We start from the raw sequence: 27,958 nt of genomic DNA, 5'->3' as shown, positions 1-27,958 counted from the left end.
TCTCAGTGGAAATTGAAGTACTTGTTTTGACAGGAACATTAGGTTCTTTAGTGTAGCGGGTAGTGGATTCTATTGGAGCATTAGGTTTATCAGTGGGATTGAAAGTACTGGTTTCCACAGAAGCATTAGGTTTTTCAGTGGGGAGGAACATGGCTTCCAATGGCATATTAGGTTTTTCAGTGGAAATTGAAGTACTGGTTTCAAATGGAGTATTAGGCTTCTCAGTAGGATAGAAAGTACTGGTTTCCACAGAAACATTAGGTTTTTCAGTGAGTAGTAAAGTGGGTTCCACTGGATCATACAGTCTCTCAGTGGAGAAGGTAGAACTGGGTTCCATTGTAGGTTTAGGTTTTTCAGTGGGATTTGAAGTACCAAGTTCCACAAGAGCATTGGGTTTTTCAGTGGGATTTGAAGTACCAAGTTCCACAAGAGCATTGGGTTTTTCAGTGGGATTTGAAGTACCAAGTTCCACAAGAGCATTGGGTTTTTCAGTGGGATTTGAAGTACCAAGTTCCACAAGAGCATTGGGTTTTTCGGTCGAAAGAAATGTGGGTTCCACAGAAACATTAGGTTTTTCGGTGAGTAGTAAAGTGGGTTCCACTGTATCATACGGTTTCTCAGAGAAGGTAGAACTGGGTTCCATTTTAGCTTTCTCAGTGGGAAGTGAAGTACTGGATTCCACAAAAGCATTAGGTTTTTCAGTCGAAAAGAATGTGGGTTCAACAGAAACATTAGGTTTCTCAGTGGGAAGTAAAGTACTGGTTTCGACAGAAGCATTAGGTGTTTCTGTGGGTAGGGAATTGGGTTCCATTGTAGATTTAGGCTTCTCAGTGGGATAGAAAGTACTTGTTTCCATAGAAGCAGTGGGGAGGAACGTTGCTTCCATTGGCATATTAGGTTTTTCAGTGGGAAGTGAAGTACCAAGTTCCAAAAGAGCATTGGGTTTTTCAGTCGAAAAGAATGTGGGTTCAACAGAAACATTAGGTTTCTCAGTGGGGATGAAAGTTGTTTCCATTGGCATATTAGGTTTCTCAGTGGGAAGTAAAGTACTGGTTTCGACAGAAGCATTAGGTTTCTCAGTGGGATAGAAAGTAGTTGCTTCCATTGGCATATTAGGTTTTTCAGTGGGATTTGAACTACCAAGTTCCACAAGATCATTGGGTTTTTCAGTGGGATTTGAACTACCAAGTTCCACAAGATCATTGGGTTTTTCAGTGGGATTTGAAGTACCAAGTTCCACAAGAGCATTAGGCTTTTCAGTGAGTAGTAAATTGGGTTCCACTGGATCATACGGTTTCTTAGTGGAGAGGGTAGAACTGGGTTCCATTGTAGGTTTAGGTTTCTCAGTGGGATGTGAAGTACTGGTTTCGACAGGAACATTAGGTTCTTTAGTGTAGGGGGTAGTGGGTTCTATTGGAGCGTTAGGTTTATCAGTGGGATTTGAAGTACCAAGTTCCACAAGAGCATTAGGCTTTTCAGTGGGATTTGAAGTACCAAGTTCCACAAGAGCATTGGGTTTTTCAGTCGAAAGAAATGTGGGTTCAACAGAAACATTAGGTTTCTCAGAGGGGAGGAAAGTTGTTTCCATTGGCATATTAGGTTTCTCAGTGGGAAGTGAAGTACCAAGTTCCACAAGAGTATTAGGCTTTTCAGTGAGTAGTAAAGTGGGTTCCACTGGCTCATACGGTTTCTCAGTGGAGAAGGTAGAACTGGGTTCCATTGTAGGTTTAGGTTTCTCAGTGGGAAGTGAAGTACTGGTTTCCACAAAAGCATTGGGTTTTTCAGTGGGATTTGAAGTACCAAGTTCCACAAGAGCATTGGGCTTTTCAGTGGGATTTGAAGTACCAAGTTCCACAAGAGCATTGGGCTTTTCAGTGGGATTTGAAGTACCAAGTTCCACAAGAGCATTGGGTTTTTCAGTCGAAAGAAATGTGGGTTCCACAGAAACATTAGGTTTTTCGGTGAGTAGTAAAGTGGGTTCCACTGTATCATACGGTTTCTCAGAGAAGGTAGAACTGGGTTCCATTTTAGCTTTCTCAGTGGGAAGTGAAGTACTGGATTCCACAAAAGCATTAGGTTTTTCAGTCAAAAAGAATGTGGGTTCAACAGAAACATTAGGTTTCTCAGTGGGAAGTAAAGTACTGGTTTCAACAGAAGCATTAGGTGTTTCTGTGGGTAGGGAATTGGGTTCCATTGTAGATTTAGGCTTCTCAGTGGGATAGAAAGTACTTTTTCCATAGAAGCAGTGGGGAGGAACGTTGCTTCCATTGGCATATTAGGTTTTTCAGTGGGAAGCGAAGTACCAAGTTCCACAAGAGCATTGGGTTTTTCAGTCGAAAAGAATGTGGGTTCAACAGAAGCATTAGGTTTCTCAGTGGGATAGAAAGTAGTTGCTTCCATTGGCATATTAGGTTTTTCAGTGGGATTTGAAGTACCAAGTTCCACAAGAGTATTAGGCTTTTCAGTGAGTAGTAAAGTGGGTTCCACTGGATCATACAGTTTCTCAGTGGAGAAGGTAGAACTGGGTTCCATTGTAGGTTTAGGTTTCTCAGTGGGAAGTGAAGTACTGGTTTCCACAAAAGCATTGGGTTTTTCAGTGGGATTTGAAGTACCAAGTTCCACAAGAGCATTGGGTTTTTCAGTGGGATTTGAAGTACCAAGTTCCAAAAGAGCATTGGGTTTTTCAGTGGGATTTGAAGTACCAAGTTCCAAAAGAGCATTGGGTTTTTCAGTGGAATTTGAAGTACCAAGTTCCACAAGAGCATTGGATTTTTCAGTCGAAAGGAATGTGGGTTCAACAGAAACATTAGGTTTCTCAGTGGGAAGAGAAGTACTGGTTTTGACAGGAGCATTAGGCTTTTCAGTGGGATTTGAAGTACCAAGTCCCACAAGAGCATTGGGTTTTTCAGTGGCATTTGAAGTACCAAGTTCCACAAGAGCAATGGGTTTTTCAATGGGATTTGAAGTACCAAGTTCCACAAGAGCATTGGGTTTTTCAGTGGGATTTGAAGTACCAAGTTCCACAAGAGCATTGGGTTTTTCAGTGGGATTTGAAGTACCAAGTTCCACAAGAGCATTAGGCTTTTCAGTGGGATTTGAAGTACCAAGTTCCACAAGAGCATTGGGGTTTTCAGTCGAAAAGAATGTGGGTTCAACAGAAACATTAGGTTTCTCAGTGGGGATGAAAGTTGTTTCCATTGGCATATTAGGTTTCTCAGTGGGAAGTAAAGTACTGGTTTCGACAGAATCATTAGGTTTCTCAGTGGGATAGAAAGTAGTTGCTTCCATTGGCATATTAGGTTTTTCAGTGGGATTTGAACTACCAAGTTCCACAAGAGCATTAGGTTTTTCAGTGGGAAGTGAAGTACCAAGTTCCACAAGAGCATTAGGCTTTTCAGTGGGATTTGAAGTACCAAGTTCCACAAGAGCATTGGGTTTTTCAGTGAGTAGTAAAGTGGGTTCCACTGGATCATACGGTTTCTCAGTGGAGAAGGTAGAACTGGGTTCCATTGTAGGTTTAGGTTTCTCAGTGGGATGTGAAGTACTGGTTTCGACAGGAACATTAGGTTCTTTAGTGTAGGGGGTAGTGGGTTCTATTGGAGCATTAGGTTTCTCAGTGGGAAGTGAAGTACTGGTTTCCACAAAAGCATTAGGTTTTTCAGTGGGATTTGAAGTACCAAGTTCCACAAGAGCATTGGGTTTTTCAGTGGGATTTGAAGTACCAAGTTCCACAAGAGCATTGGGTTTTTCAGTGGGATTTGAAGTACCAAGTTCCACAAGAGCATTGGGTTTTTCAGTGAGTAGTAAAGTGGGTTCCACTGGATCATACGGTTTCTCAGTGGAGAAGGTAGAACTGGGTTCCATTGTAGGTTTAGGTTTCTCAGTGGGAAGTAAAGTACTGGTTTCGACAGAATCATTAGGTTTCTCAGTGGGATAGAAAGTAGTTGCTTCCATTGGCATATTAGGTTTTTCAGTGGGATTTGAACTACCAAGTTCCACAAGAGCATTAGGTTTTTCAGTGGGAAGTGAAGTACCAAGTTCCACAAGAGCATTAGGCTTTTCAGTGGGATTTGAAGTACCAAGTTCCACAAGAGCATTGGGTTTTTCAGTGAGTAGTAAAGTGGGTTCCACTGGATCATACGGTTTCTCAGTGGAGAAGGTAGAACTGGGTTCCATTGTAGGTTTAGGTTTCTCAGTGGGATGTGAAGTACTGGTTTCGACAGGAACATTAGGTTCTTTAGTGTAGGGGGTAGTGGGTTCTATTGGAGCATTAGGTTTCTCAGTGGGAAGTGAAGTACTGGTTTCCACAAAAGCATTAGGTTTTTCAGTGGGATTTGAAGTACCAAGTTCCACAAGAGCATTGGGTTTTTCAGTGGGATTTGAAGTACCAAGTTCCACAAGAGCATTGGGTTTTTCAGTGGGATTTGAAGTACCAAGTTCCACAAGAGCATTAGGCTTTTCGGTGAGTAGTAAAGTGGGTTCCACTGTATCATACGGTTTCTCAGAGAAGGTAGAACTGGGTTCCATTTTAGCTTTCTCAGTGGGAAGTGAAGTACTGGATTCCACAAAAGCATTAGGTTTTTCAGTCGAAAAGAATGTGGGTTCAACAGAAACATTAGGTTTCTCAGTGGGAAGTAAAGTACTGGTTTCAACAGAAGCATTAGGTGTTTCTGTGGGTAGGGAATTGGGTTCCATTGTAGATTTAGGCTTCTCAGTGGGATAGAAAGTACTTTTTTCCATAGAAGCAGTGGGGAGGAACGTTGCTTCCATTGGCATATTAGGTTTTTCAGTGGGAAGCGAAGTACCAAGTTCCACAAGAGCATTGGGTTTTTCAGTCGAAAAGAATGTGGGTTCAACAGAAGCATTAGGTTTCTCAGTGGGATAGAAAGTAGTTGCTTCCATTGGCATATTAGGTTTTTCAGTGGGATTTGAAGTACCAAGTTCCACAAGAGTATTAGGCTTTTCAGTGAGTAGTAAAGTGGGTTCCACTGGATCATACAGTTTCTCAGTGGAGAAGGTAGAACTGGGTTCCATTGTAGGTTTAGGTTTCTCAGTGGGAAGTGAAGTACTGGTTTCCACAAAAGCATTGGGTTTTTCAGTGGGATTTGAAGTACCAAGTTCCACAAGAGCATTGGGTTTTTCAGTGGGATTTGAAGTACCAAGTTCCAAAAGAGCATTGGGTTTTTCAGTGGGATTTGAAGTACCAAGTTCCAAAAGAGCATTGGGTTTTTCAGTGGAATTTGAAGTACCAAGTTCCACAAGAGCATTGGATTTTTCAGTCGAAAGGAATGTGGGTTCAACAGAAACATTAGGTTTCTCAGTGGGAAGAGAAGTACTGGTTTTGACAGGAGCATTAGGCTTTTCAGTGGGATTTGAAGTACCAAGTTCCACAAGAGCATTGGGTTTTTCAGTGGGATTTGAAGTACCAAGTTCCACAAGAGCAATGGGTTTTTCAATGGGATTTGAAGTACCAAGTTCCACAAGAGCATTGGGTTTTTCAGTGGGATTTGAAGTACCAAGTTCCACAAGAGCATTGGGTTTTTCAGTGGGATTTGAAGTACCAAGTTCCACAAGAGCATTAGGCTTTTCAGTGAGTAGTAAAGTGGGTTCCACTGGATCATACGGTTTCTCAGTGGAGAAGGTAGAACTGGGTTCCATTGTAGGTTTAGGTTTCTCAGTGGGATGTGAAGTACTGGTTTCGACAGGAACATTAGGTTCTTTAGTGTAGGGGGTAGTGGGTTCTATTGGAGCATTAGGTTTATCAGTGGGATTGAAAGTACTGGTTTCAACAGAAGCATTAGGTTTTTCTGTGGGGAGGGAATTGGGTTCCATTGTAGATTTAGGTTTCTCAGTAGAAAGTAAAGTACTGGTTTCAAATGGAGCATTAGGCTTTTCATTGGGATAGAAAGTACTTGTTTCCACAGAAGCATTAGGCTTTTCAGTGGGATTTGAAGTACCAAGTTCCACAAGAGCATTGGGTTTTTCAGTGGGATTTGAAGTACCAAGTTCCACAAGAGCATTGGGTTTTTCGGTCGAAAGAAATGTGGGTTCCACAGAAACATTAGGTTTTTCGGTGAGTAGTAAAGTGGGTTCCACTGTATCATACGGTTTCTCAGAGAAGGTAGAACTGGGTTCCATTTTAGCTTTCTCAGTGGGAAGTGAAGAACTGGATTCCACAAAAGCATTAGGTGTTTCTGTGGGTAGGGAATTGGGTTCCATTGTAGATTTAGGCTTCTCAGTGAGATAGAAAGTACTTGTTTCCATGGAAGCAGTGGGGAGGAACGTTGCTTCCATTGGCATATTAGGTTTTTCAGTGGGAAGTGAAGTACCAAGTTCCACAAGAGCATTGGGTTTTTCAGTCGAAAAGAATGTGGGTCCAACAGAAGCATTAGGTTTCTCAGTGGGATAGAAAGTAGTTGCTTCCATTGGCATATTAGGTTTTTCAGTGGGATTTGAAGTACCAAGTTCCACAAGAGCATTAGGCTTTTCAGTGGGATTTGAAGTACCAAGTTCCACAAGAGCATTGGGGTTTTCAGTCGAAAAGAATGTGGGTTCAACAGAAACATTAGGTTTCTCAGTGGGAAGTAAAGTACTGGTTTCGACAGAAGCATTAGGTTTCTCAGTGGGATAGAAAGTAGTTGCTTCCATTGGCATATTAGGTTTTTCAGTGGGAAGTGAAATACCAAGTTCCACAAGAGCATTAGGCTTTTCAGTGGGATTTGATCTACCAAGTTCCACAAGAGCATTAGGCTTTTCAGTGGGATTTGAAGTACCAAGTTCCACAAGAGCATTAGGCTTTTCAGTGAGTAGTAAAGTGGGTTCCACTGGATCATACGGTTTCTCAGTGGAGAAGGTAGAACTGGGTTCCATTGTAGGTTTAGGTTTCTCAGTGGGATGTGAAGTACTGGTTTCGACAGGAACATTAGGTTCTTTAGTGTAGGGGGTAGTGGGTTCTATTGGAGCATTAGGTTTATCAGTGGGATTGAAAGTACTGGTTTCAACAGAAGCATTAGGTTTTTCTGTGGGGAGGGAATTGGGTTCCATTGTAGATTTAGGTTTCTCAGTAGAAAGTAAAGTACTGGTTTCAAATGGAGCATTAGGCTTTTCATTGGGATAGAAAGTACTTGTTTCCACAGAAGCATTAGGCTTTTCAGTGGGATTTGAAGTACCAAGTTCCACAAGAGCATTGGGGTTTTCAGTCGAAAAGAATGTGGGTTCAACAGAAACATTAGGTTTCTCAGTGGAAATTGAAGTACTGGTTTCAAAGGTAGTATCAGGCTTCTCAGTAGGATAGAAAGTACTGGTTTCCACAGAAGCATTAGGTTTTTCAGTGGGATTTGAAGTACCAAGTTCCACAAGAGCATTGGGTTTTTCAGTCGAAAGAAATGTGGGTTTCACAGAAACATTAGGTTTTTCGGTGAGTAGTAAAGTGGGTTCCACTGTATCATACGGTTTCTCAGAGAAGGTAGAACTGGGTTCCATTTTAGCTTTCTCAGTGGGAAGTGAAGTACTGGATTCCACAAAAGCATTAGGTTTTTCAGTCGAAAAGAATGTGGGTTCAACAGAAACATTAGGTTTCTCAGTGGGAAGTAAAGTACTGGTTTTGAAAGAAGCATTAGGTGTTTCTGTGGGTAGAGAATTGGGTTCCATTGTAGATTTAGGCTTCTCAGTGGGATAGAAAGTACTTGTTTCCATAGAAGCAGTGGGGAGGAACGTTGCTTCCATTGGCATATTAGGTTTTTCAGTGGGAAGTGAAGTACCAAGTTCCACAAGAGCATTGGGTTTTTCAGTCGAAAAGAATGTGGGTTCAACAGAAGCATTAGGTTTCTCAGTGGGATAGAAAGTAGTTGCTTCCATTGGCATATTAGGTTTCTCAGTGGGAAGTGAAGTACCAAGTTCCACAAGAGCATTAGGCTTTTCAGTGGGATTTGAAGTACCAAGTTCCACAAGAGCATTGGGTTTTTCAGTCGAAAAGAATGTGGGTTCAACAGAAACATTAGGTTTCTCAGAGGGGAGGAAAGTTGTTTCCATTGGCATATTAGGTTTCTCAGTGGGAAGTGAAGTACCAAGTTCCACAAGAGTATTAGGCTTTTCAGTGAGTAGTAAAGTGGGTTCCACTGGATCATACGGTTTCTCAGTGGAGAAGGTAGAACTGGGTTCCATTGTAGGTTTAGGTTTCTCAGTGGGAAGTGAAGTACTGGTTTCCACAAAAGCATTGGGTTTTTCAGTGGGATTTGAAGTACCAAGTTCCACAAGAGCATTGGGCTTTTCAGTGGGATTTGAAGTAACAAGTTCCACAAGAGCATTGGGCTTTTCAGTGGGATTTGAAGTACCAAGTTCCACAAGAGCATTGGGCTTTTCAGTGGGATTTGAAGTACCAAGTTCCACAAGGGCATTGGGTTTTTCAGTCGAAAGAAATGTGGGTTCCACAGAAACATTAGGTTTTTCGGTGAGTAGTAAAGTGGGTTCCACTGGATCATACGGTTTCTCAGAGAAGGTAGAACTGGGTTCCATTTTAGCTTTCTCAGTGGGAAGTGAAGTACTGGTTTCGACAGGAACATTAGGTTTTTCAGTGTAGGGGGTTGTGGGTTCTATTAGACCATTTGGTTTCTCAGTGGGACGAAAAGTCATGGTTTCCACAAAAGCATTAGGATTTTCAGTGGGATGTGAAGTACTGGTTTTGACAGGACCATTAGGCTTTTCAGTGGGATTTGCAGTACCAAGTTCCACAAGAGCATTGGGTTTTTCAGTCGAAAGAAATGTGGGTTCAACAGAAACATTAGGTTTCTCAGTGTGGAGGAAAGTTGTTTCCATTGGCATATTAGGTTTCTCAGTGGGAAGTGAAGTACCAAGTTCCACAAGAGCATTAGGCTTTTCGGTGAGTAGTAAAGTGGGTTCCACTGGATCATACGGTTTCTCAGAGAAGGTAGAACTGGGTTCCATTTTAGCTTTCTCAGTGGGAAGTGAAGTACTGGTTTCCACAAAAGCATTAGGTTTTTCAGTGGGATTTGAAGTAGCAAGTTCCACAAGAGCATTGGGTTTTTCAGTGGGATTTGAAGTACCAAGTTCCACAAGAGCATTGGGTTTCTCAATGGGTAGTGAAGTACTTGTTTCCACTGGAGTATAAGATGTTTCAGAGGGGAGGGGAGTGGGTTCCACTGGATCATACGGTTTCTCAGTGGAGATGGTAAAACTGGGTTCCATTGTAGGTTTATTTTTTTCAGTGGGAAGTGAAGTACTGGTTTCGACAGGAACATTAGGTTTAGTGTAGGGGGTAGTTGGTTCTATTGGAGCATTAGGTTTATCAGTTGGTTTGAAAGTACTGGTTTCCACAGAAGCATTAGGTTTTTCTGTGGGGAGGAACGTTGTTTCCAATGGAGTATTAGGTTTCTCAGTCAAGGTATAACTGGTTTCTATTGTAGGTTTAGGTTTTTCAGTGGGATTTGAAGTACCAAGTTCCACAAGAGCATTGGGTTTTTCAGTGGGATTTGAAGTACCAATTTCCACAAGAGCATTGGGTTTTTCAGTGGGATTTGAAGTACCAAGTTCCACAAGAGCATTGGGTTTTTCAGTCGAAAGGAATGTGGGTTCCACAGAAACATTAGGTTCTTTAGTGTAGGGGGTAGTGGGTTCTATTGGAGCATTAGGTTTATCAGTGGGACTGAAAATACTGGTTTCCACATGCGTATAAGTTTTTTCAGAGGGGAGGGAAGTGGATTTTTTTGGAGTACTAGGTTTCTCAGTGGAGAAGATAGAACTGGGTTCCATTGTATATTTCTCGGTGGGAAGTGAAGTACTGGTTTCGACAGGAACATTAGGTTTAGTGTAGGGGGTAGTGGGTTCTATTGGAGCATTAGGTTTTTCAGTGGGGATGGAAGTGTGTTCCATTGTAGCTTTCTCACTGGTAAGAATAGTACTGGATTCGACAGTCAAGGGGGAAGTGGGTTCTAAAGGATTTTTCGGTTTCTCAGTGGGAAGGAAAGTACTGGTGTCCATAGTAGTAGAAGGTCTGTCAGTGGGGAGGGAAGTGGTTTCCATTAGAGTGTTAGGTTTCTCAGTGGGAAGTGAAGTACTGGTTTTGACAGGAGCGGGTTTCATGGAAGCATTAGTTTTCCCAGGCTCAGAAGTATGTCCAATGTGAGAACGATATATTTCATTAGCAATGGCAGAACTTGGTTCCAATGGAGCAGTCAATTTTTCATGTTTAGAACTAGACTTCACAGCGGAGACAGAAGAACCAGTTTCCACAGGAGCAGTAGAAAATATTTTCTCTGGCATGTATCTAGTCTTTGAGAAAAGTACACTTGATTTCACTGGGAGAGAAGACCTCTGTGTCTCAGCAGCAGTTTTAGGATTAAAACTGGTCTTAACAGAGGGCATTGAAAAACTGGGCTTCATAGGAGCAGTGGGGTTTTCAGGTTTAGAACTGGACTTTACAGAGTGGACAGAAGAACCAGTTTCCACAGGAGCAGTAGAAATTATTTTCTCTGGTATGTATCTAGTCTTTGAGAAAAGTACACTTGATTTCACTGGGAGAGAAGACCTCGGTGACTCTGCAGCAGTTTCTTTAGGATTAAAACTGGTCTTAACAGAGGGCATTGAAAAACTGGGCTTCATAGGAACAGTGGGGTTTACAGGTTTATAACTGGACTTTACAGAGTGGACAAAAGAACCAGTTTCCACAGGAGCAGTAGAAAAGACTTTCTCTGGTATGTATCTGGTCTTTGAGAAAAGTACACTTGATTTCACTGGGAGAGAAGACCTCGGTGACTCCGCAGCAGTTTCTTTAGGATTATGACTGGTCTTAACAGAGGGCATTGAAAAACTGGGCTTCATAATAGCAGTGGGGTTTTCAGGTTTATAACTGGACTTTAGAGAGCGGACAAAAGAACCAGTTTCCACAGGAGCAGTAGAAAAGACTTTCTCTGGTACGTATCCGGTCTTTGAGAAGTTCTCGCTTGATTTCACTGGGCGAGAAAATCCGTGTGTGTCAGGTTTGGATATGTGTTTCTCATAAGGAAGAATTCTGGATTTCTCAGAGACAAGTAAAAAACTGGGTTTCTTAGTTTTAGAATTGGATCCCTCAACTGAAACACTTGCTTTAGGATTGAGAGGTTTAGAAATAACAATTGCAGCCTCATTTCTGATATTCTTGTGCCAGTTGATTGGATAAGAACTGGAATTCTTAGAAGGTTGAGATCCGGCCCAAAGTCCAGTCGGTCCTAAAGAGAGAGTTTGTATAATCCTGTTAGATACAGCGGCAACAATTGCACTTTAACATTTAACAGCAACTTACCATTCATCAGTAGGCCTGTTACGATTATTACATAATCACCTGGGGCTGGTTGCACAATCTATGTGAAAGTCACACCTTAAGACTAGTAACAGTGTAGATGGGCACTAAGTTACAATTTATACACTACTAATTAAGCATTGCACCATAAAATTCAGGTAACCATATATATTGGAGACCTGAGACCTCAATGCGAACTAATGTAATGAGATCAATGAGCTCATGTTTGGCATAACAGATTCCATCCTTTAGACAGATATGATGTTGACTAGGGATCGGGATTCTCAAGTTATTTTGTAGTTGAGCCCTCTAACCCACAAAAAACAAGAACCGGATTACTCTTAAATTAAAATGCCCATTAAAAATATGTAATTCGTACACAAATCTAATATTGTGTTTTACATACAAATGTTACCAAGAATGTTTTTAAAAACAACTTAATTACTAATTCGTAAAAAAAAAAAAAAAAACAGTAAAAAAACATTTGCCCTCACCCAGAGCACATAGAAACCAAAACTGATGGCATGAGGGTAACGCACATACATCAACTTTGTCTCTTTTTTTTTTTTTTTTTTTTAAGACTCTCTTACCATTTCTTAACTCTTATTCTGAAAAACAACTATTTTAGAAGCAGAGACACCATTACATGTCTACTCATCTAACACCGTGATGACGTTCACAGCGCCCGCCAGTGGACTCCATCGTAACTGCAAGATTGGGTAAGCGATTCAGAGGGAAAACTGTATTTCAGCGCTGCTCGCAGTAGGCAAATGCAGTAAAGATAATGACTTTGCTATATTAAAGTACACTTTTTATACTCTATTCGCTGGTACAGAATGAGTTCTCGATAACTCTTGCACATCCCTAATGTTGACATTTACACATTTGCATTGGAGTACACCAGCGGAGGAGCTAGACCCTGGCTGATTGGGCTAAAGCCCCAGATCTTTTGTTAATAGTCCTGAATGATTGTTTTGGAATTGAAACAAAATATAAGGCTTAATGTTAAATCAAGGTATAAAAGCAACAAGGCCGGCTGAAACACTGGCTTCAAATGTAAATGAATTCCGATCAGTGAGCCCAACATAGATTCATTGACAGTTCGCACCTTGGCTTTTACCTGCGGTTCTTGCTCAAGTTCATCAGACGAATTATTACGAACGGCATGAGTGGGAGCCTTCCATGTTTTCCTCACATATTCCCCATTTTAACATATGACTCAATATATGACAATGAATCAGCCAAATGTCAATCATGATTCATCAGCATTACGGTATGTGCTCATGTAGCAGAATGCAAATTAAGTACAAATTAAAAAGTAAACCTTTTTGATATTCTTGTCGCACTTGTCCAACATCTCTCTGGTCAATCACATAGGAGTCTTGTTTAATTGGGGAACAGAGCACTGAAAGAAAACTCCAGATTACAGAGCAGTCAAGTAATAAACAAATGATGTGCACAAAGATAACTTACCATCGCTAATCCATTGGGGATACACATACAATAAAATAATGCCTCTAAACGAGAACATTTTGACCTCCAGTTCAACCCTTCAGTTTGCCGGTCTCTCCAGGTGTTTTAAAGACTTGCATCCACACAGATTTGCATCAGCTGGGCTCCTGATTGGAGTTTTAACTAAACTAATGAGCTGATGCAGTAACATAGCTTGTGCTCATTCTACTTCTACACATGGAAACAGTCTATATTGTGTTGTAAAGTATTGCTCATGTGTACACTAGAGAACAGTTCATTAAAACAGGAGGCCATTTACATCAGATGTTAAGATCCGTCTCTGACTATCCAAACACAAGTGCTCAGGTGAAACACTTACACTGAGTGTTTTAGTGAAGAACCTGCATTTACTTCAGAGGTGTGTGTGCTGATCTCAGACAGACTGATGACGTCTTGTTTAAACTCAGTGGTTGATTGACAGGTGAGTGGGTGGGACTTACTAGTAGATTCTTGTGCATCTGCCCATGCAAGTCGTTTACTCACACTACGCAATTCAGTGGCAATATGCAGTAAAATAATCATATAGAAGCTTTCACAGCTTGATTTGTTTTGATGTACATTATTTCATATGTATATTATTGATGTGATTGTGCCTGTTATGAGGAACAGTGATATTACACTTGCATTAAAAACAGCACAGATGTTTTACTCTGAGTGTAGCCCAAATGCACTGCTGAACCTCACTGCTGTTTAAATGACAGGATAACACAAGCATTCCTGTAACGGTGATTGTTTGCTCGTCATGCACATAAAAAATATATATTTATTATAAATATACAGGTGAAACTCGAAAAATTAGAATATCGTGCAAAAGTTCATTAATTTCAGTAATTCAACTTAAAAGGTGAAACTAATATATTATATAGACTCATTACAAGCAAAGTAAGATATTTCAAGCCTTTATTTGATATAATTTTGATGATTATGGCTTACAGCTTATGAAAACCCCAAATTCAGAATCTCAGAAAATTAGAATATTACATGAATCAATAAAAAAAAAGGATTTTAAATACAGAAATGTCGGCCCTCTGAAAAGTATAATCATGCATATGTACTCAGTACTTGGTTTGGGCCCCTTTTGCATTAATTACTGCCTCAATGCGGCGTGGCATGGATGCTATCAGCCTGTGGCACTGCTGAGGTGTTATGGAAGACCAAAATGCTTCAATAGCGGCCTTCAGCTCTTCTACATTGTTTGGTCTCATGTCTCTCATCTTTCTCTTGGCAATGCCCCATAGATTCTCTATGGGGTTCAGGTCAGACGAGTTTGCTGGCCAATCAAGCACAGTAATACCATGGTCATTGAACCAGGTTTTGGTACTTTTGGCAGTGTGGGCAGGTGCCAAGTCCTGCTGGAAAATGAAGTCAGCATCTCCATAAAGCTTGTCTGCTGAAGGAAGCATGAAGTGCTCTAAAATGTCCCGGTAGACGGCTGCGTTGACTCTGGACTTAATAAAGCACAGTGGACCAACACCAGCCGATGACATGGCTCCCCAAACCAACACAGACTGTGGAAACTTCACACTGGACTTCAAGCATCTTGGATTGTGTGCCTCTCCATTCTTCCTCCAGACTCTGGGACCTTGGTTTCCAAATGAGATGCAAAATTTGCTCTCATCAGAAAAGAGGACTTTGGACCACTGAGCAACAGACCAGTTCTTTTTTCTTTAGCCCAGGTAAGACGTTTGACATTTGAAGCCCATGTCCAGGACCCGTCTGTGTGTGGTGGCTCTTGATGCAGTAACTCCAGCCTCAGTCCACTCCTTGTGAAGCTCCCCCACACATTTGAATGGCCTTTTCCTGACAATCCTCTCCAGGCTACGGTCATCCCTGCTGCTTGTGCACCTTTTTCTTCCACACTTTTCCCTTCCACTTAACTTTCTATTAATGTGCTTTGATACAGCACTTTGAGAACATCCAACTTCTTTTGCAATTACCTTTTGAGGCTTTCCCTCCTTGTGGAGGGTGTCAATGATGGTTTTCTGCACAACTGTCAGGTCAGCAGTCTTCCCCATGATTGTGAATTCAACTGAACCAGACTGAGAGACCATTTAAAGGCTCAGGAACCCTTTGCAGGTGTTTAGCTGATTAGAGTGTGACACTTTGAGCCTACAATACTGAACCTTTTCACAATATTCTAATTTTCTGAGATTGTGAATTTGGGGTTTTCATAAGCTGTAAGCCATAATCATCAAAATTATATCAAATAAAGGCTTGAAATATCTTACTTTGCTTGTAATGAGTCTATATAATATATTAGTTTCACCTTTTAAGTTGAATTACTGAAATTAATGAACTTTTGCACGATATTCTAATTTTTCGAGTTTCACCTGTATAAGCATCATATTGTATATGATAGCCTACCTGTTTCACTTCATGCATCAAAATCAAGGACAGAGTAAAATGAAACGGTTATGGCAAAATGAGGTAAATAAATGCTTTAATATGCATGAAATATATGATTGTCACGCATTGACAGCTGCATGATGAATGTGTTTGGAGAACAGCAGCGTGTACTGGAAACTCGTTTTTCAGTTTATTCTTCTCGATCATTCATCTAAATTCATTTCCACATTGTAAAAGTATGTGCTAAATGATATTGAGAAGTAAATGAATCTTCTCTGCCAATGCAAAATGCAGTAACTACACATATGATTCAGCTATGCTCCGTTTCAGAAACACAGAATTTTATCATTCACATTTGCTGCATTTTGGCTTTGTCATTCAGTACTGTTGTGGGTAGCAATATGCACAATTTAAGGGCAAAGTTTATTTTTTGTAGCATTTGTCAAACATTAGACACATGGAAGTAAAGCTTTATTCATTTGAGTTTTAATCCAGAGTGATTCAGATCATAGAAGAGCTACAACACTGACCAATTTACAGTTGTGTTCACAAAAGATCCGTAACGGACTCCGAGTAATGGACTCCGTGTAATGGACTCCGTGTAATGGACTCCGTGTAACGGACTCCGAGTAATGGACTCCGTGTAATGGACTCCGAGTAATGGACTCCGTGTAATGGACTCCGAGTAATGGACTCCGTGTAATGGACTCCGAGTAATGGACTCCGTGTAATGGACTCCGAGTAACGGACTCCATGTAATGGACTCCATGTAACGGACTCCATGTAATGGACTCCAAGTAACTGACTGACACTCACTCACTCTCTCACTCACACACACACACTTAGATCTGTGTGTGTTTATTGCGTTATGTAACTGAAGGTCAGATTGACCTGTCTGCAGTTTACAGGAATTCAGCATCTTATCTAAAATCTGTCTCTAATCCCACAACCAACCCAGCTGGATTAAATTGTGTGTGAATCTCACGAAAACATGTGCAGGTCAACTTTCTCCCAAAATCCAAATAAAATAATAATAACAATAATTAATAAATAATAAACAATACAATTTAACAATTTGCAAGAGGATCATCATATTTAGGGGTCATTTGGAAACCCATAGCATAGAGCTTTTATTTATGCTGGAGAAATTCAACCTGAATTGAGTTCCACTGAAGTGTGTTTGTGTTTGAATAGCAGCTGCGTAACACAACACACACACACACACACACACAAGATAAACAACACCATAATGTAATACACCCAAACACACATTATTGGGAAACTAGTGGTTTGTTGTTTAAAAAAGGTTTAATTTATTTGTGTGTGATGTGTGGGCTCTAGTTAACACACTGAATAAAACAGGCTGTTTAATATAAATATACGATGATCATTTTTATCGCCACAACAACATTAAATCCACACATGAGCAGGTATCACGCGGTGCGCACACTGAAGAACGGCAGCGCTCTGATGAATGAGTCCAGTTTATTGTTGAAGATGTCACTCTGTAGAGACTCGCCCAACACACACAGCGGGTTCCTCACTATATACTCCACATACAACTGCAAACACAGAGAGAGAATTACTGTAGTACACAGTCTGACAGTACTTTACCTGCAGTGTACACTGTACTGTCTCTTACAGTGCTGTATCTGTAGTGTACACTGTACTGTCTCTTACAGTGCTGTATCTGTAGTGTGCACTGTACCGTCTCTTACAGTGCTGTACCTGCAGTGTACACTGTACTGTCTCTTACAGTGCTGTATCTGTAGTGTACACTGTACTGTCTCTTACAGTGCTGTATCTGTAGTGTGCACTGTACCGTCTCTTGCAGTGCTGTATCTGTAGTGTGCACTGTACCGTCTCTTGCAGTGCTGTATCTGTAGTGTGCACTGTACCGTCTCTTACAGTGCTGTACCTGCAGTGTACACTGTACCGTCTCTTACAGTGCTGTATCTGTAGTGTACACTGTACTGTCTCTTACAGTGCTGTACCTGTAGTGTGCACTGTACTGTCTTACAGTGCTGTATCTGTAGTGTACACTGTACCGTCTCTTACAGTGCTGTACCTGCAGTGTACACTGTACCGTCTCTTACAGTGCTGTACCTGCAGTGTACACTGTACCGCCTCTTACAGTGCTGTACCTGCAGTGTACACTGTACCGCCTCTTACAGTGCTGTACCTGCAGTGTACACTGTACCGCCTCTTACAGTGCTGTACCTGTAGTGTGCACTGTACCGTCTCTTGCAGTGCTGTATCTGTAGTGTGCACTGTACCGTCTCTTACAGTGCTGTATCTGTAGTGTGCACTGTACCGTCTCTTGCAGTGCTGTGTCTGTAGTGTACACTGTACTGTCTCTTACAGTGCTGTACTTGTAGTGTACACTGTACCGTCTCTTACAGGTGTGTATCTGTAGTGTACACTATACTGTCTCTTACAGGTGTGTATCTGTAGTGTACACTATACTGTCTCTTACAGTGCTGTACCTGCAGTGTACACTGTACCGTCTCTTACAGGTGTGTATCTGTAGTGTACACTATACTGTCTCTTACAGGTGTGTATCTGTAGTGTACACTATACTGTCTCTTACAGTGCTGTACCTGTAGTGTACACTGTACCGTCTCTTACAGTGCTGTACCTGTAGTGTGCACTATACTGTCTCTTACAGGTGTGTATCTGTAGTGTACACTATACTGTCTCTTACAGTGCTGTACCTGTAGTGTACACTGTACCTGTAGTGTACACTGTACCGTCTCTTACAGTGCTGTGTCTGTAGTGTACACTGTACCGTCTCTTACAGTGCTGTGTCTGTAGTGTGCACTGTACTGTCTCTTACAGTGCTGTATCTGTAGTGTACACTGTACCATCTCTTACAGTGCTGTGTCTGTAGTGTGCACTGTACTGTCTCTTACAGTGCTGTATCTGCAGTGTACACTGTACTGTCTCTTACAGGTGTGTATCTGTAGTGTACACTGTACCGTCACTTACAGTGCTGTATCTGTAGTGTACACTGTACCGTCTCTTACAGTGCTGTATCTGTAGTGTACACTGTACCGTCTCTTACAGTGCTGTGTCTGTAGTGTGCACTGTACTGTCTCTTACAGTGCTGTATCTGCAGTGTACACTGTACTGTCTCTTACAGGTGTGTATCTGTAGTGTACACTGTACCGTCACTTACAGTGCTGTATCTGTAGTGTACACTGTACCGTCTCTTACAGTGCTGTATCTGTAGTGTACACTGTACCGTCTCTTACAGTGCTGTGTCTGTAGTGTACACTGTACCGTCTCTTACAGTGCTGTGTCTGTAGTGTACACTGTACCGTCTCTTACAGTGCTGTATCTGCAGTGTACACTGTACTGTCTCTTACAGGTGTGTATCTGTAGTGTACACTGTACTGTCTCTTACAGTACTGTATCTGCAGTGTACACTGTACTGTCTCTTACAGTGATGTATCTGTAGTGTACACTATACCGTCACTTACAGTGCTGTATATCTGTTGTAATGTGTCTCTACAGTTCGGAACACTGAGGTCTGTGTTCATCACTAGTTTGATGCCCGTCGGAGTTTCATAGTAATGCAGTTTATAACGGCTGGTCTGGAACGTCATGAATCCATCTTTCCTGAAGCACTTAGTCAAGGACACAAACACAAATACACGCTTCAGACACACAAACACTTAAAGAGCAGAGGCATTGAAGGATACATGTCCAGTGGACTCATTTTACTGACGAATGATCGGATGGAGAACAGCATTCCATACATCAACTTAAACTCCTGATCACAAATAAAGAGAGTAATCAATCAACAGTCTTCAAACACACAGTAAGAGTTGTTCATGTCTGTTACATGTATGTGTATGTGTACCTCGTCCTTGGAGATTCCCGCCTGTTTCTTGCGGTTCCATTCGCTGTAATGAAGGCAGGTGCCGTTCCGGTCAAATATGAACAAGTTATGAACCGTCATCTGAGAGATATTAGACAGTACACAAGATTATTGTGATGAGGAGAGATTTCCTTCACTGACACACACACACTCTTCGGGACATTTTTAACTTTTCGATCATTTTGGCTGTGTTAATGCCAACAGCATAAATTTAGCCAAAGGTGTGTATTTTTGGGGGGTTCCTATAATGAATCTATAACACTGAGTACACAAAATAGTTTCCCTCAGGACCTTCAGGTCAAACATGTCCCCATTGAAACCCATTAAAACTGCAATATTTGATCCCAGTGCCATTAAAGCATAAAATTATTAATTCTATGATATTATTCTTTCATTCTGGAGCTCTGACTTAAACATTTACATTTTTATATTTTCCACCAGATGGCGCCATTATTCTCATGTTTATCCTATTGAGCAAATACAAGCTTTTCCCCTATTCACTGTTTACTGTATTATAGAGTGTTTGTGTGTGTGTGTGTGTATATGTGTGTAAAAAAAAAAACAACAGTAGCATAATGTAAACAAACTGGCATTTAAAGGGTTCAAATCCTGAAAATGAATGAATATTTGGTAGTTATGATCAGGAATGACGTTGGTCATTCAGTGAAAGTTGTAAATAATATGAATATATAATATTATTATGGCAAGTTTTTAACTTTTTTGTCCTCCTAAGTAACTCTTTTAATTGATGCACAAGGGTTAAAGAATATTCTGGGTTCTAAGAAGAGCAATATTTAATATAAATGATAATAATTCGCTCAGCTTGAGTAGTTTCAAATGTGTGCAATATATACATTCATCAGATAAATGTACACCTTTTTTAGAGGGATAAATTATTTGACAATATCCCATTTCGGTAAAGAGTTTTCATATGGCGACATTTCCCAAAACTCTCCCCATTTAATGCTTCTCAAAAATCTCGTTTTATTTGGTTATTCTAGCAATTCTATGCCATAAAATCAAATAGGAGAAAAACAGTTTCAGTGTTTGAACATGAGAGATACACCCACGTTGAATGGTGAACATCACGCATCCTTTAATCTCTATTATTTGTGTTTGATTTGTATTTTAAATGTGGATGAATTTTATTATTTACCTTCCGTCCAGCTTCCGCTCCGACAGTGACGCGGCACCTGCCTGAACGTATATCACAAACTCTCTTCTCCAAAACACCCCACACAAGCATAAATCAACTATAACACCGTATGTTATTGTGTAAATACTGTACTAAATATTTCAGCGGTAGTGTTTTATTATCTGTCAGGCAGTTATGGGCGTTTAACACAGGCATATGTGCGGACTCTTCGCGCGGGGTCCTTCAGGAATAGTGCTGAGTAAAGATGGCGACCGCCGCAGCGCTGCAGTTTCATGCTAAAGTTTCACATTTAAATGATTATAATGATTTATTTCCTGACTGGACGAGCAGAGAAGTCAGCACAGGGGTAAGAAACATTCAGAGTAATATTATGAATATCATATTATTGAGTTACGATGAAGACAAACGTGTTTATTTCGATTAATCTCATTGAATGATGCAGCAGATCGTGAAACGGAATAATAAACTCATACATTTTTATCTCATTAATATTCGTCTCATTATACATTACATATCTTTATTACTATATGACTTTATTAAAACAGTGAGCGAATGAGAACAGAAAATAGAATTAAACATCGAACTAAACGTTTATTTAAAGTAAATAAATCTTTATATAGGTTTACACACTAACACTACATTATTAATGGTGCTGTCAACCCATAAAATATATTAATTAATTGAATTATATTTAATCGTATGATTCGGAATTAGTCGCATATATCAATATTGGCTGAGAAACCCCCAAATTAAAGGCAGTTCATATATAAAAACTTCTATAATAAAATATAAATTAATACGTATAATGATTCGGGTAATTCAAAGACATCACGTAACTGTCTTGAGTGATTAGAAAATACAAAAAGTGGCTTTAGAAGACATTATATTTAGTTTTTGTTTTACTGACATCATTGATTGATAATTCATGTTTCTCACTGTTATTAAAAAAATTGAATTATCAGGTCATTTTATAATTGCATTTTTCAAACCAGGAAAATTCATGTAATTTAATAACAATTTTAAGAGTCTTGGAAAATGTTCTATAATGAATAAAAATGTTTTGCTCAATGTTTTATTGGAGAAATATGATACAAGACACCAATGTTAAAGAAATATTTTGAAACTACAATAAAAAAACCTTCCCGCCAAGTAATATAATTAGTCATTCTGACTCTGTGAACTCATCTATTCAAATTTCAGAGCAACTATCTGTTATATTATACTAGAGATCGACCGACGACTGATTTAATCTTGTGTTTAAGTGTCCGATAACTAGGGATGTTAAAGATTAATTGAAAATCGATTAATTGTCGATAATAATTTGGTCTTTTTAGCTTATCAATCATCGATTAATTAATTTCAAGACAAATCATCCATGTGATTATCTAAACTGCCAATCGTGTTGCAGTAGTGTCTATAATCATGCAGATACGGGTCAGGAGCTTCAGTTAATGTTCACATCAACCATCAGAATGGGGAAAATGTGATCTGAGTGATTTGGAGCGTGGCATGATTGTTGGTGTCAGATGGCTGGTTTGAGTATTTCTGGGATTTTCACACACAACAGTCTCTAGAATTTACTCAGAATGGCACTGAAAACACCATTGATTTGAAAATGAGGCTGTGAGGGACAGCCTGACAGTCTCTTCAATGGGCTTTACTGCAGTTTAATGTGTTTTTGGATCGTTCCGCAGACAAAACATTGATAAAATATCTGTCCAAGAACATTCTGCATACAAAGAACTCCAGACAACATCATTAGAGAAGTGACGGTGAACTGTTAGAATATGTGCTTTAGAGGTAAATGAAGAGCACAGGATGCTGGACCGGCTCAAATGTTGTGAAGTTGGTTTATTACATCTGTTTAAATTAGATATGTGCATATTTGCAGACGATATATTATAGAAGTGTTTTTTTCCCTCCCCTTTTCTCCTCAATCTGGAACGCCCAATCCCCAATGCGTTGTAACTCCTCGTGGTGGCGTAGTGACTCAATCCGGGTGGCGGAGGACGAATCTCAGTTGCGTCTGAGACAGTCAATCCGCGCATCCAATCACGTGACTTGTTGAGTGTGTTACCATGGAGACGTAGCACGTGTGGAGGCTTCATGCTATTCTCCGCAGCATCCACACACAACTCGCCACACGCCCCACCGAGAGCGAGAAACATATAGCGACCACGAGGAGGTTACCCCATGTGACTCTACCCTCCCTAGCAACCGGGACAATTTGGTTACCCCATGTGACTCTACCCTCTCTAGCAACCGGGCCAATTTGGTTGCTTAGGAGACCTGGCTGGAGTCACTCCGCACGCCCTGAATCCAAACTCACGACTCCAGCGGTGATAGTCAGCTCAGTTCGCTGAGATACCCAGACCCCCTCATAATAGAAGTTTTATTGATATTTGTGTTTTCTCATTAGATGAGTCTGTTAAAGTTACAGGGAACTGTTGAGAATGAAACCGATGAACACGTAAATGACACGTGTTGCACACTGGACTATTATTGTAGTAACACACGTAACAACTAAACAAACCGTGACTGCTCGTTTACATGTCTCAGACGCTTCATATGCAAGCAGGCGATTCTCAGCACCCTCAGGAAACAAATCGGCCAAACACGAACATTTACCAGCAATGCAATAATGAAAGTCAGAATATCGTCCAATACATCGCTCGACCGCTAATATGAAGAATCATTTTTATAAATGTTCATAAATGGTTATATCACTAAATGTGGTGGTGGCGTAGTATGGAGTGGTGGTGGCGTAGTGGCTAAAGCATAGGGCTGTTAATCAGATGGTCCTTGGTTCGAACCCCACAGCCACCACCATTGTGTCCTTGAGCAAGGCACTTAACTCCAGGTTGCTCCGGGGGGATTGTCCCTGTAATAATTGCACTGTAAGTCGCTTTGGATAAAAGCATCTGCCAAATGCATAAATGTAAATGTAATGTGGTGGTGGTGTTGTTGTGTGTGTAGACCACCATCATGGCGGTGGAGTTTGAAGGTGGAGTTGTGATGGGTGCTGACTCCCGCACGACCACCGGGTGAGACACGCCGATTATTTAATTGTGTTAACAGATGTATTCCAGTAGCGTCAGATATGCACGTACAGAAGATCTCGTAACAGATGTATACATGTGCTTTTGTGCAGTGCTTACATCGCCAACCGTGTGACAGATAAACTCACGCCCATCCACGACCGGATCTTCTGCTGCCGCTCCGGTTCAGCGGCCGACACGCAGGCCATCGCCGACGCCGTCACCTACCAGCTGGGCTTTCACAGGTACTACAGCAGACGCCAGTGAATGCTCGGGACGTTCAGGCTTCTCCGGAGCGTTAACTGATCGTGTGTGTGTGTGTGTGTGTGTGTGTGTGTGTGTGTGTGTGTGTGTGTGTGTGTGATTCAGTATCGAGCTGGATGAAGCTCCTCTGGTCCAGACGGCCGCCAGTCTGTTTCGAGACATGTGCTACAGATACAGAGAAGAGCTGATGGCCGGGATCATCGTGGCGGGCTGGGACAGACGCAGAGGTGGACAGGTACAACACAAATTCAGTAACTCCTTACACCCTGAAGCCAAGATTTACCTTCTATCTAGGAATCATAATTGATTCATTCTGATATTTTGTTGAAACAAGACAAATGATTCACGGGCTTCCCAGTTCCATAAACCTGACAATGAGAAACCTTATGGTATATTTTGGGACTGACACGAGAAAGTTAATGCATCTGTTCATCGGCCAAGAGACCACTGTTATCAGACGTTACCAAAATATCAGCTGAGTTATCAGTGTTTCATAGTTTTAAGTAAGGATGCCCCAATACCATTTATATGTGACATTGGGGCAGATTGGACATTTTATGTTTGAGTTGCAACAACTTCCTTTTTCATGGCGAAACATCGAATTTTGTCAGGACGCCACGGACACGCCGTTCAAAGAAAACTCAAAAGCTTGGCAATGTAGCATCACCAAGGCCTTTAGATTAGAATAACCAAATATGGTGTTCATCTGATTTAATCTCTAGGAGGAGTTCCTTAAAGTATGAGGCCTGGAAATGGCAAAAATCTAAATGGCTGACTTCCTGTTGGGTTTAGTGCATGGGTCCCAGAGACGTTTTTGTAGGTATTGGCATGTTACACATGTGTACCGATTTTCGTACGTAAAGCGCACATCGTTGAAAGTTTGTAGGTGGCGCCATTGAGCCATTTTGCCACACCTCATTCTGAAACTCATATCAGATGTACATTTTCACAACTCGAGTTTTCGAGAATGTTTAAGCCCTCAAAAATGTGACTCGTTTGGGAAAAATATAATAAACTCCTAGAAGAACGATCGTGTTCTCGCTCCATCGGTGCTCGCGCCCTAAATAAGTCAAACCAAGACAGCTAACGTCTGGTTACAGCAACTGTAACATTAAAGACAGGATAACAAAGTGTCATTTGGCACACACATGGTCAGAAATGATAATAAGACATCACGAGCAGAAGCATCTCTGCATGTTAACATGTAGAATGAAATCGGTGTTACCGGCAGAGGAAATGAAGTGCTTTTATACAGAACCTCATCAGAGTTAATTAGTCTAAGTGCAGCGTAACGCAGCATCACAGACGTGAGATATTGGTGTGTGTGTGTGTGTTCAGGTGTACACGGTGCCTGTAGGTGGCATGTTGACCAGGCAGCCGGTGTCTGTCGGTGGATCTGGCAGCAGTTACATCTACGGCTATGTGGATTCAAACTACAAAGCTGGAATGAGCAAAGAAGAGTGTCTGAAGTTCACGGCTGGAGGTGACACCACACATATTGCTTTATATATATGAACTGTATGTTTGTGGAGCTTCATGTCTCTAACGACTCCTTGTTCTGTCTGTAGCGTTGACTCTGGCCATGGAGAGAGACGGCTCCAGCGGAGGAGTGGTGAGACTGGCCGTCATCTCTGAACAGGGTGTGGAGAGACAGGTCATCCTCGGGAACCAGTTACCGCAGTTCTCCAGCGTCTGACTCGCACACTGACCTGACGATTAAACACGTTTCTGTAGATGTTTGTCATAAGTTCAAATAAACGTGACTTCAAACGGTGTAGTGTAAATGGATTTTATTTACAGCAGAAGTGTTGGCAGTGACATGTTGTGTTTTGCACAGTTTGCTGCTTCAGTATTTGTTGATTATTTTCTCACATGTTTCTATGGTACACTGGAAAACAATGATAAAGTGTTTCATGAGTTTTAAAGACTTTTATTGGCAAAAACATTCAATATATGCAAAGAGTCGATATTTACAGTGTTGCCCCTTGTTCTTCATAACCTCTGCAATTCACTCTGGCATGCCGGATATCAGCTTCTGGACCAAATCCTGACTGATGCTGATCCATTCTTGCCTTATTAGTGCTCAGAGTTGATCACAGTTTGTGGGCTTCTGCTTGTCCGCTCGCCTTTTGAGGATTGACCACAGGTTCTCTATGGGATTAAGATCCGGAGAGTTGTCTGGCCACGGATCCAAAATTTAAATGTAATGATCTCCGAGCCACTTCATTATCACTCTTCCCTTGTGACATGGTGCTCCATCATGCTGGAAAATGCACGGATCATCACCAAATTGCTCCTGGATCGTTGGGAGAAGTTGCTCTTGCAGGACGTTACCATGGCAGTGATTTTGTGCAGGATTGTGAGCGAGCCCACTCCCTGTGATGAAAAGCAACCCCACACATGGATGGTCTCAGGATGCTTCACTGTTGGCACAACACAGGACTCATGGTAGCGTTCATCTGTTCTTCTCCGGACTATCGATTTTCCAGATGTCCCAAACAGTCGGAAGGGGAAATAACTTTGCACCAGTCTTCTGCTGTCCAATCCTTGTACTTCCAGCAGAATTTCAGTCAGTCCTTCATGTTTTTCTTGGAAAAACACACGCTCATACACTCACAGACACACTTAAGTCACCACCACTTTAACTGCACCCTTTAAGGGACTGTTGTTGAATTCCTAAAATCAATTGGGCAAAATGTCACCATTCCCATCACCATAATATTAATGTGGAAAAATGTAAATAATAATGGCAATAAATTGGCATGTAAATATCGATACAATATCACAAGGATCACAAATATCAGGATACTTTAACATATCAATATTTTTTCCCGCCTCTATGTAAGACAGTGAGAAAAAAGCCCCTTTTAAAATAAGACAGACGTGTCTAATGACATATGGTAATAATATAATGTTTAAGTGCAAGAGTAGTGTGTGTACTCACAGGTATGTTCCCCTGCATCTGTATGACACATTTGACATGTGTGTTCTCGGGAGTTGAAGGGCCGAACTGAGACAGTCATCCTGGAAAAACACACAATCAGAGATCATACAGACCACTTCAGTACAGGAAGTACAAGGACAGTGTTGAAGGTCTCGCTTTAGACATCAGGATGTTCTCTACTAACCAATCAGAAGTCAGCTTACAGACAGGCTGTACTTTCCTCTGTTATTGCATGAAAGTCCCAGAAATCTTCATCATAATCATGTTTAATATATACACACACACACATGCTGCCAACTGTTCAGCTGAATTCAGAATGGCATACTAATCCTTCCCATTTACTACTCACTATTTCTGCCGTCTATAGATACTCGTTATATGCCGTTCTGAACAACATGCATTACTAACAGCAGAGGATTAAACAGTGATCATCTTGAAATGTATTGTAGATGTGGTGCTTTGCTGTAGCAACATTGCATAAAAAGACTAAACCTAAAATATTAAAGAGAGTAATCCATTAACCCATCATCTGGGCTGTAATTACAAATATATGTCAGAAGAATCAGAATCAGCTTTATTGCCTAGTATGCAACATACAAGGAATTTGTCTAGGTGACAGGAGCTTCCAGTCAACAACAATACAAACAATACCAAAAACAGCAGCAAGACATAGGTAATTAAAAACAAAAAATAACACAAAATAAATAATTACATATACGTACATACACTCACCTTCATACATACCCACATACACACACGTAGTGCAAATCTAATACAATCTGTTATATAAAGAACAAACCTGTATATTATATACAGAGCAATGTAAGTAATGGCAGAAGTGGATAAGTTGGATAATATAAATTTAAATTAAACTGTGTATTGCACATAATTATTGCTCAATGGGGCAATTTAATTGTTCATTAGATGGATGGCCTGAGGGAAAAAACTGTTCCTGTGTCTGACGGTTCTGGTGCTCAGTGCTCTGAAGCGCCGGCCAGAAGGCAACAGTTCAAAAAGGTAGTGGGCAGGGTGAGTGGGGTCCAGAGTGATTTTACCAGCCTTTTTCCTCACTCTGGAAGTGTATAGTTCTTGAAGGGGGGGGGCAGGGGGCAACCAATAATCCTCTCAGCAGACCGAACTGTCCTTTGTAGTCTTCTGATGTCTGATTTCGTAGCTGCACCAAACCAGACAGTTATAGAAGTGCAGAAGACAGACTCAATGACTGCTGAGTAGAACTGTTTCAGCAGCACTGGTGGCAGGTTGAACTTCCTCAGCTGGCGAAGGAAGTACAACCTCTGCTGGGCCTTTTTCACAATGGAGTCGATGTGTATCTCCCACTTCATGTCCTGTGAGATGGTAGTGCCCAGGAACCTGAATGACTCCACTGCTGCCACAGTGCTGTTTAGAATGGTGAGGGGGGACAATGTTGGGGTGGAGTCCACAATCATCTCCACTGTTTTGAGCGTGTGCAGCTCCAGGTTGTTTTGACTGCACCAGAAAGCCAGCCGTTCAACCTCCTTTC

At 41.1% G+C, this 27,958-nt stretch overlaps 2 protein-coding genes across 2 annotated transcripts; one reads left to right on the top strand and one right to left on the bottom strand.

Moving 5' to 3' along the window:
• Window positions 1-15,625: 15,625 nt before the first annotated feature.
• On the bottom strand, window positions 15,626-20,245 carry LOC127625561 (trafficking protein particle complex subunit 1-like). The gene is made up of 5 exons (XM_052100875.1): window positions 20,191-20,245; window positions 19,017-19,115; window positions 18,856-18,926; window positions 18,634-18,772; window positions 15,626-16,713 (listed from the first exon to the last, which is right to left on the bottom strand). The coding sequence occupies exons 2-5, from the start codon at window positions 19,113-19,115 to the stop codon at window positions 16,585-16,587; spliced, it is 438 nt and encodes a 145-aa protein (XP_051956835.1). The 5' UTR covers window positions 20,191-20,245; the 3' UTR covers window positions 15,626-16,584.
• Window positions 20,246-20,401: 156 nt separating this feature from the next.
• LOC127625557 (proteasome subunit beta type-6-like) lies at window positions 20,402-25,265 on the top strand. The gene is made up of 6 exons (XM_052100871.1): window positions 20,402-20,536; window positions 23,167-23,234; window positions 23,342-23,473; window positions 23,598-23,727; window positions 24,831-24,975; window positions 25,061-25,265. The coding sequence occupies exons 1-6, from the start codon at window positions 20,435-20,437 to the stop codon at window positions 25,186-25,188; spliced, it is 705 nt and encodes a 234-aa protein (XP_051956831.1). The 5' UTR covers window positions 20,402-20,434; the 3' UTR covers window positions 25,189-25,265.
• Window positions 25,266-27,958: the final 2,693 nt, after the last annotated feature.

Source organism: Xyrauchen texanus, chromosome 31 (assembly GCF_025860055.1).
Source record: "Xyrauchen texanus isolate HMW12.3.18 chromosome 31, RBS_HiC_50CHRs, whole genome shotgun sequence".
In the NCBI taxonomy this organism is placed as follows: domain Eukaryota; kingdom Metazoa; phylum Chordata; class Actinopteri; order Cypriniformes; family Catostomidae; genus Xyrauchen; species Xyrauchen texanus.
The sequence above is the reverse complement of the archived record's forward strand: the minus strand, read 5'-3'. Positions and strand labels throughout refer to the sequence as shown.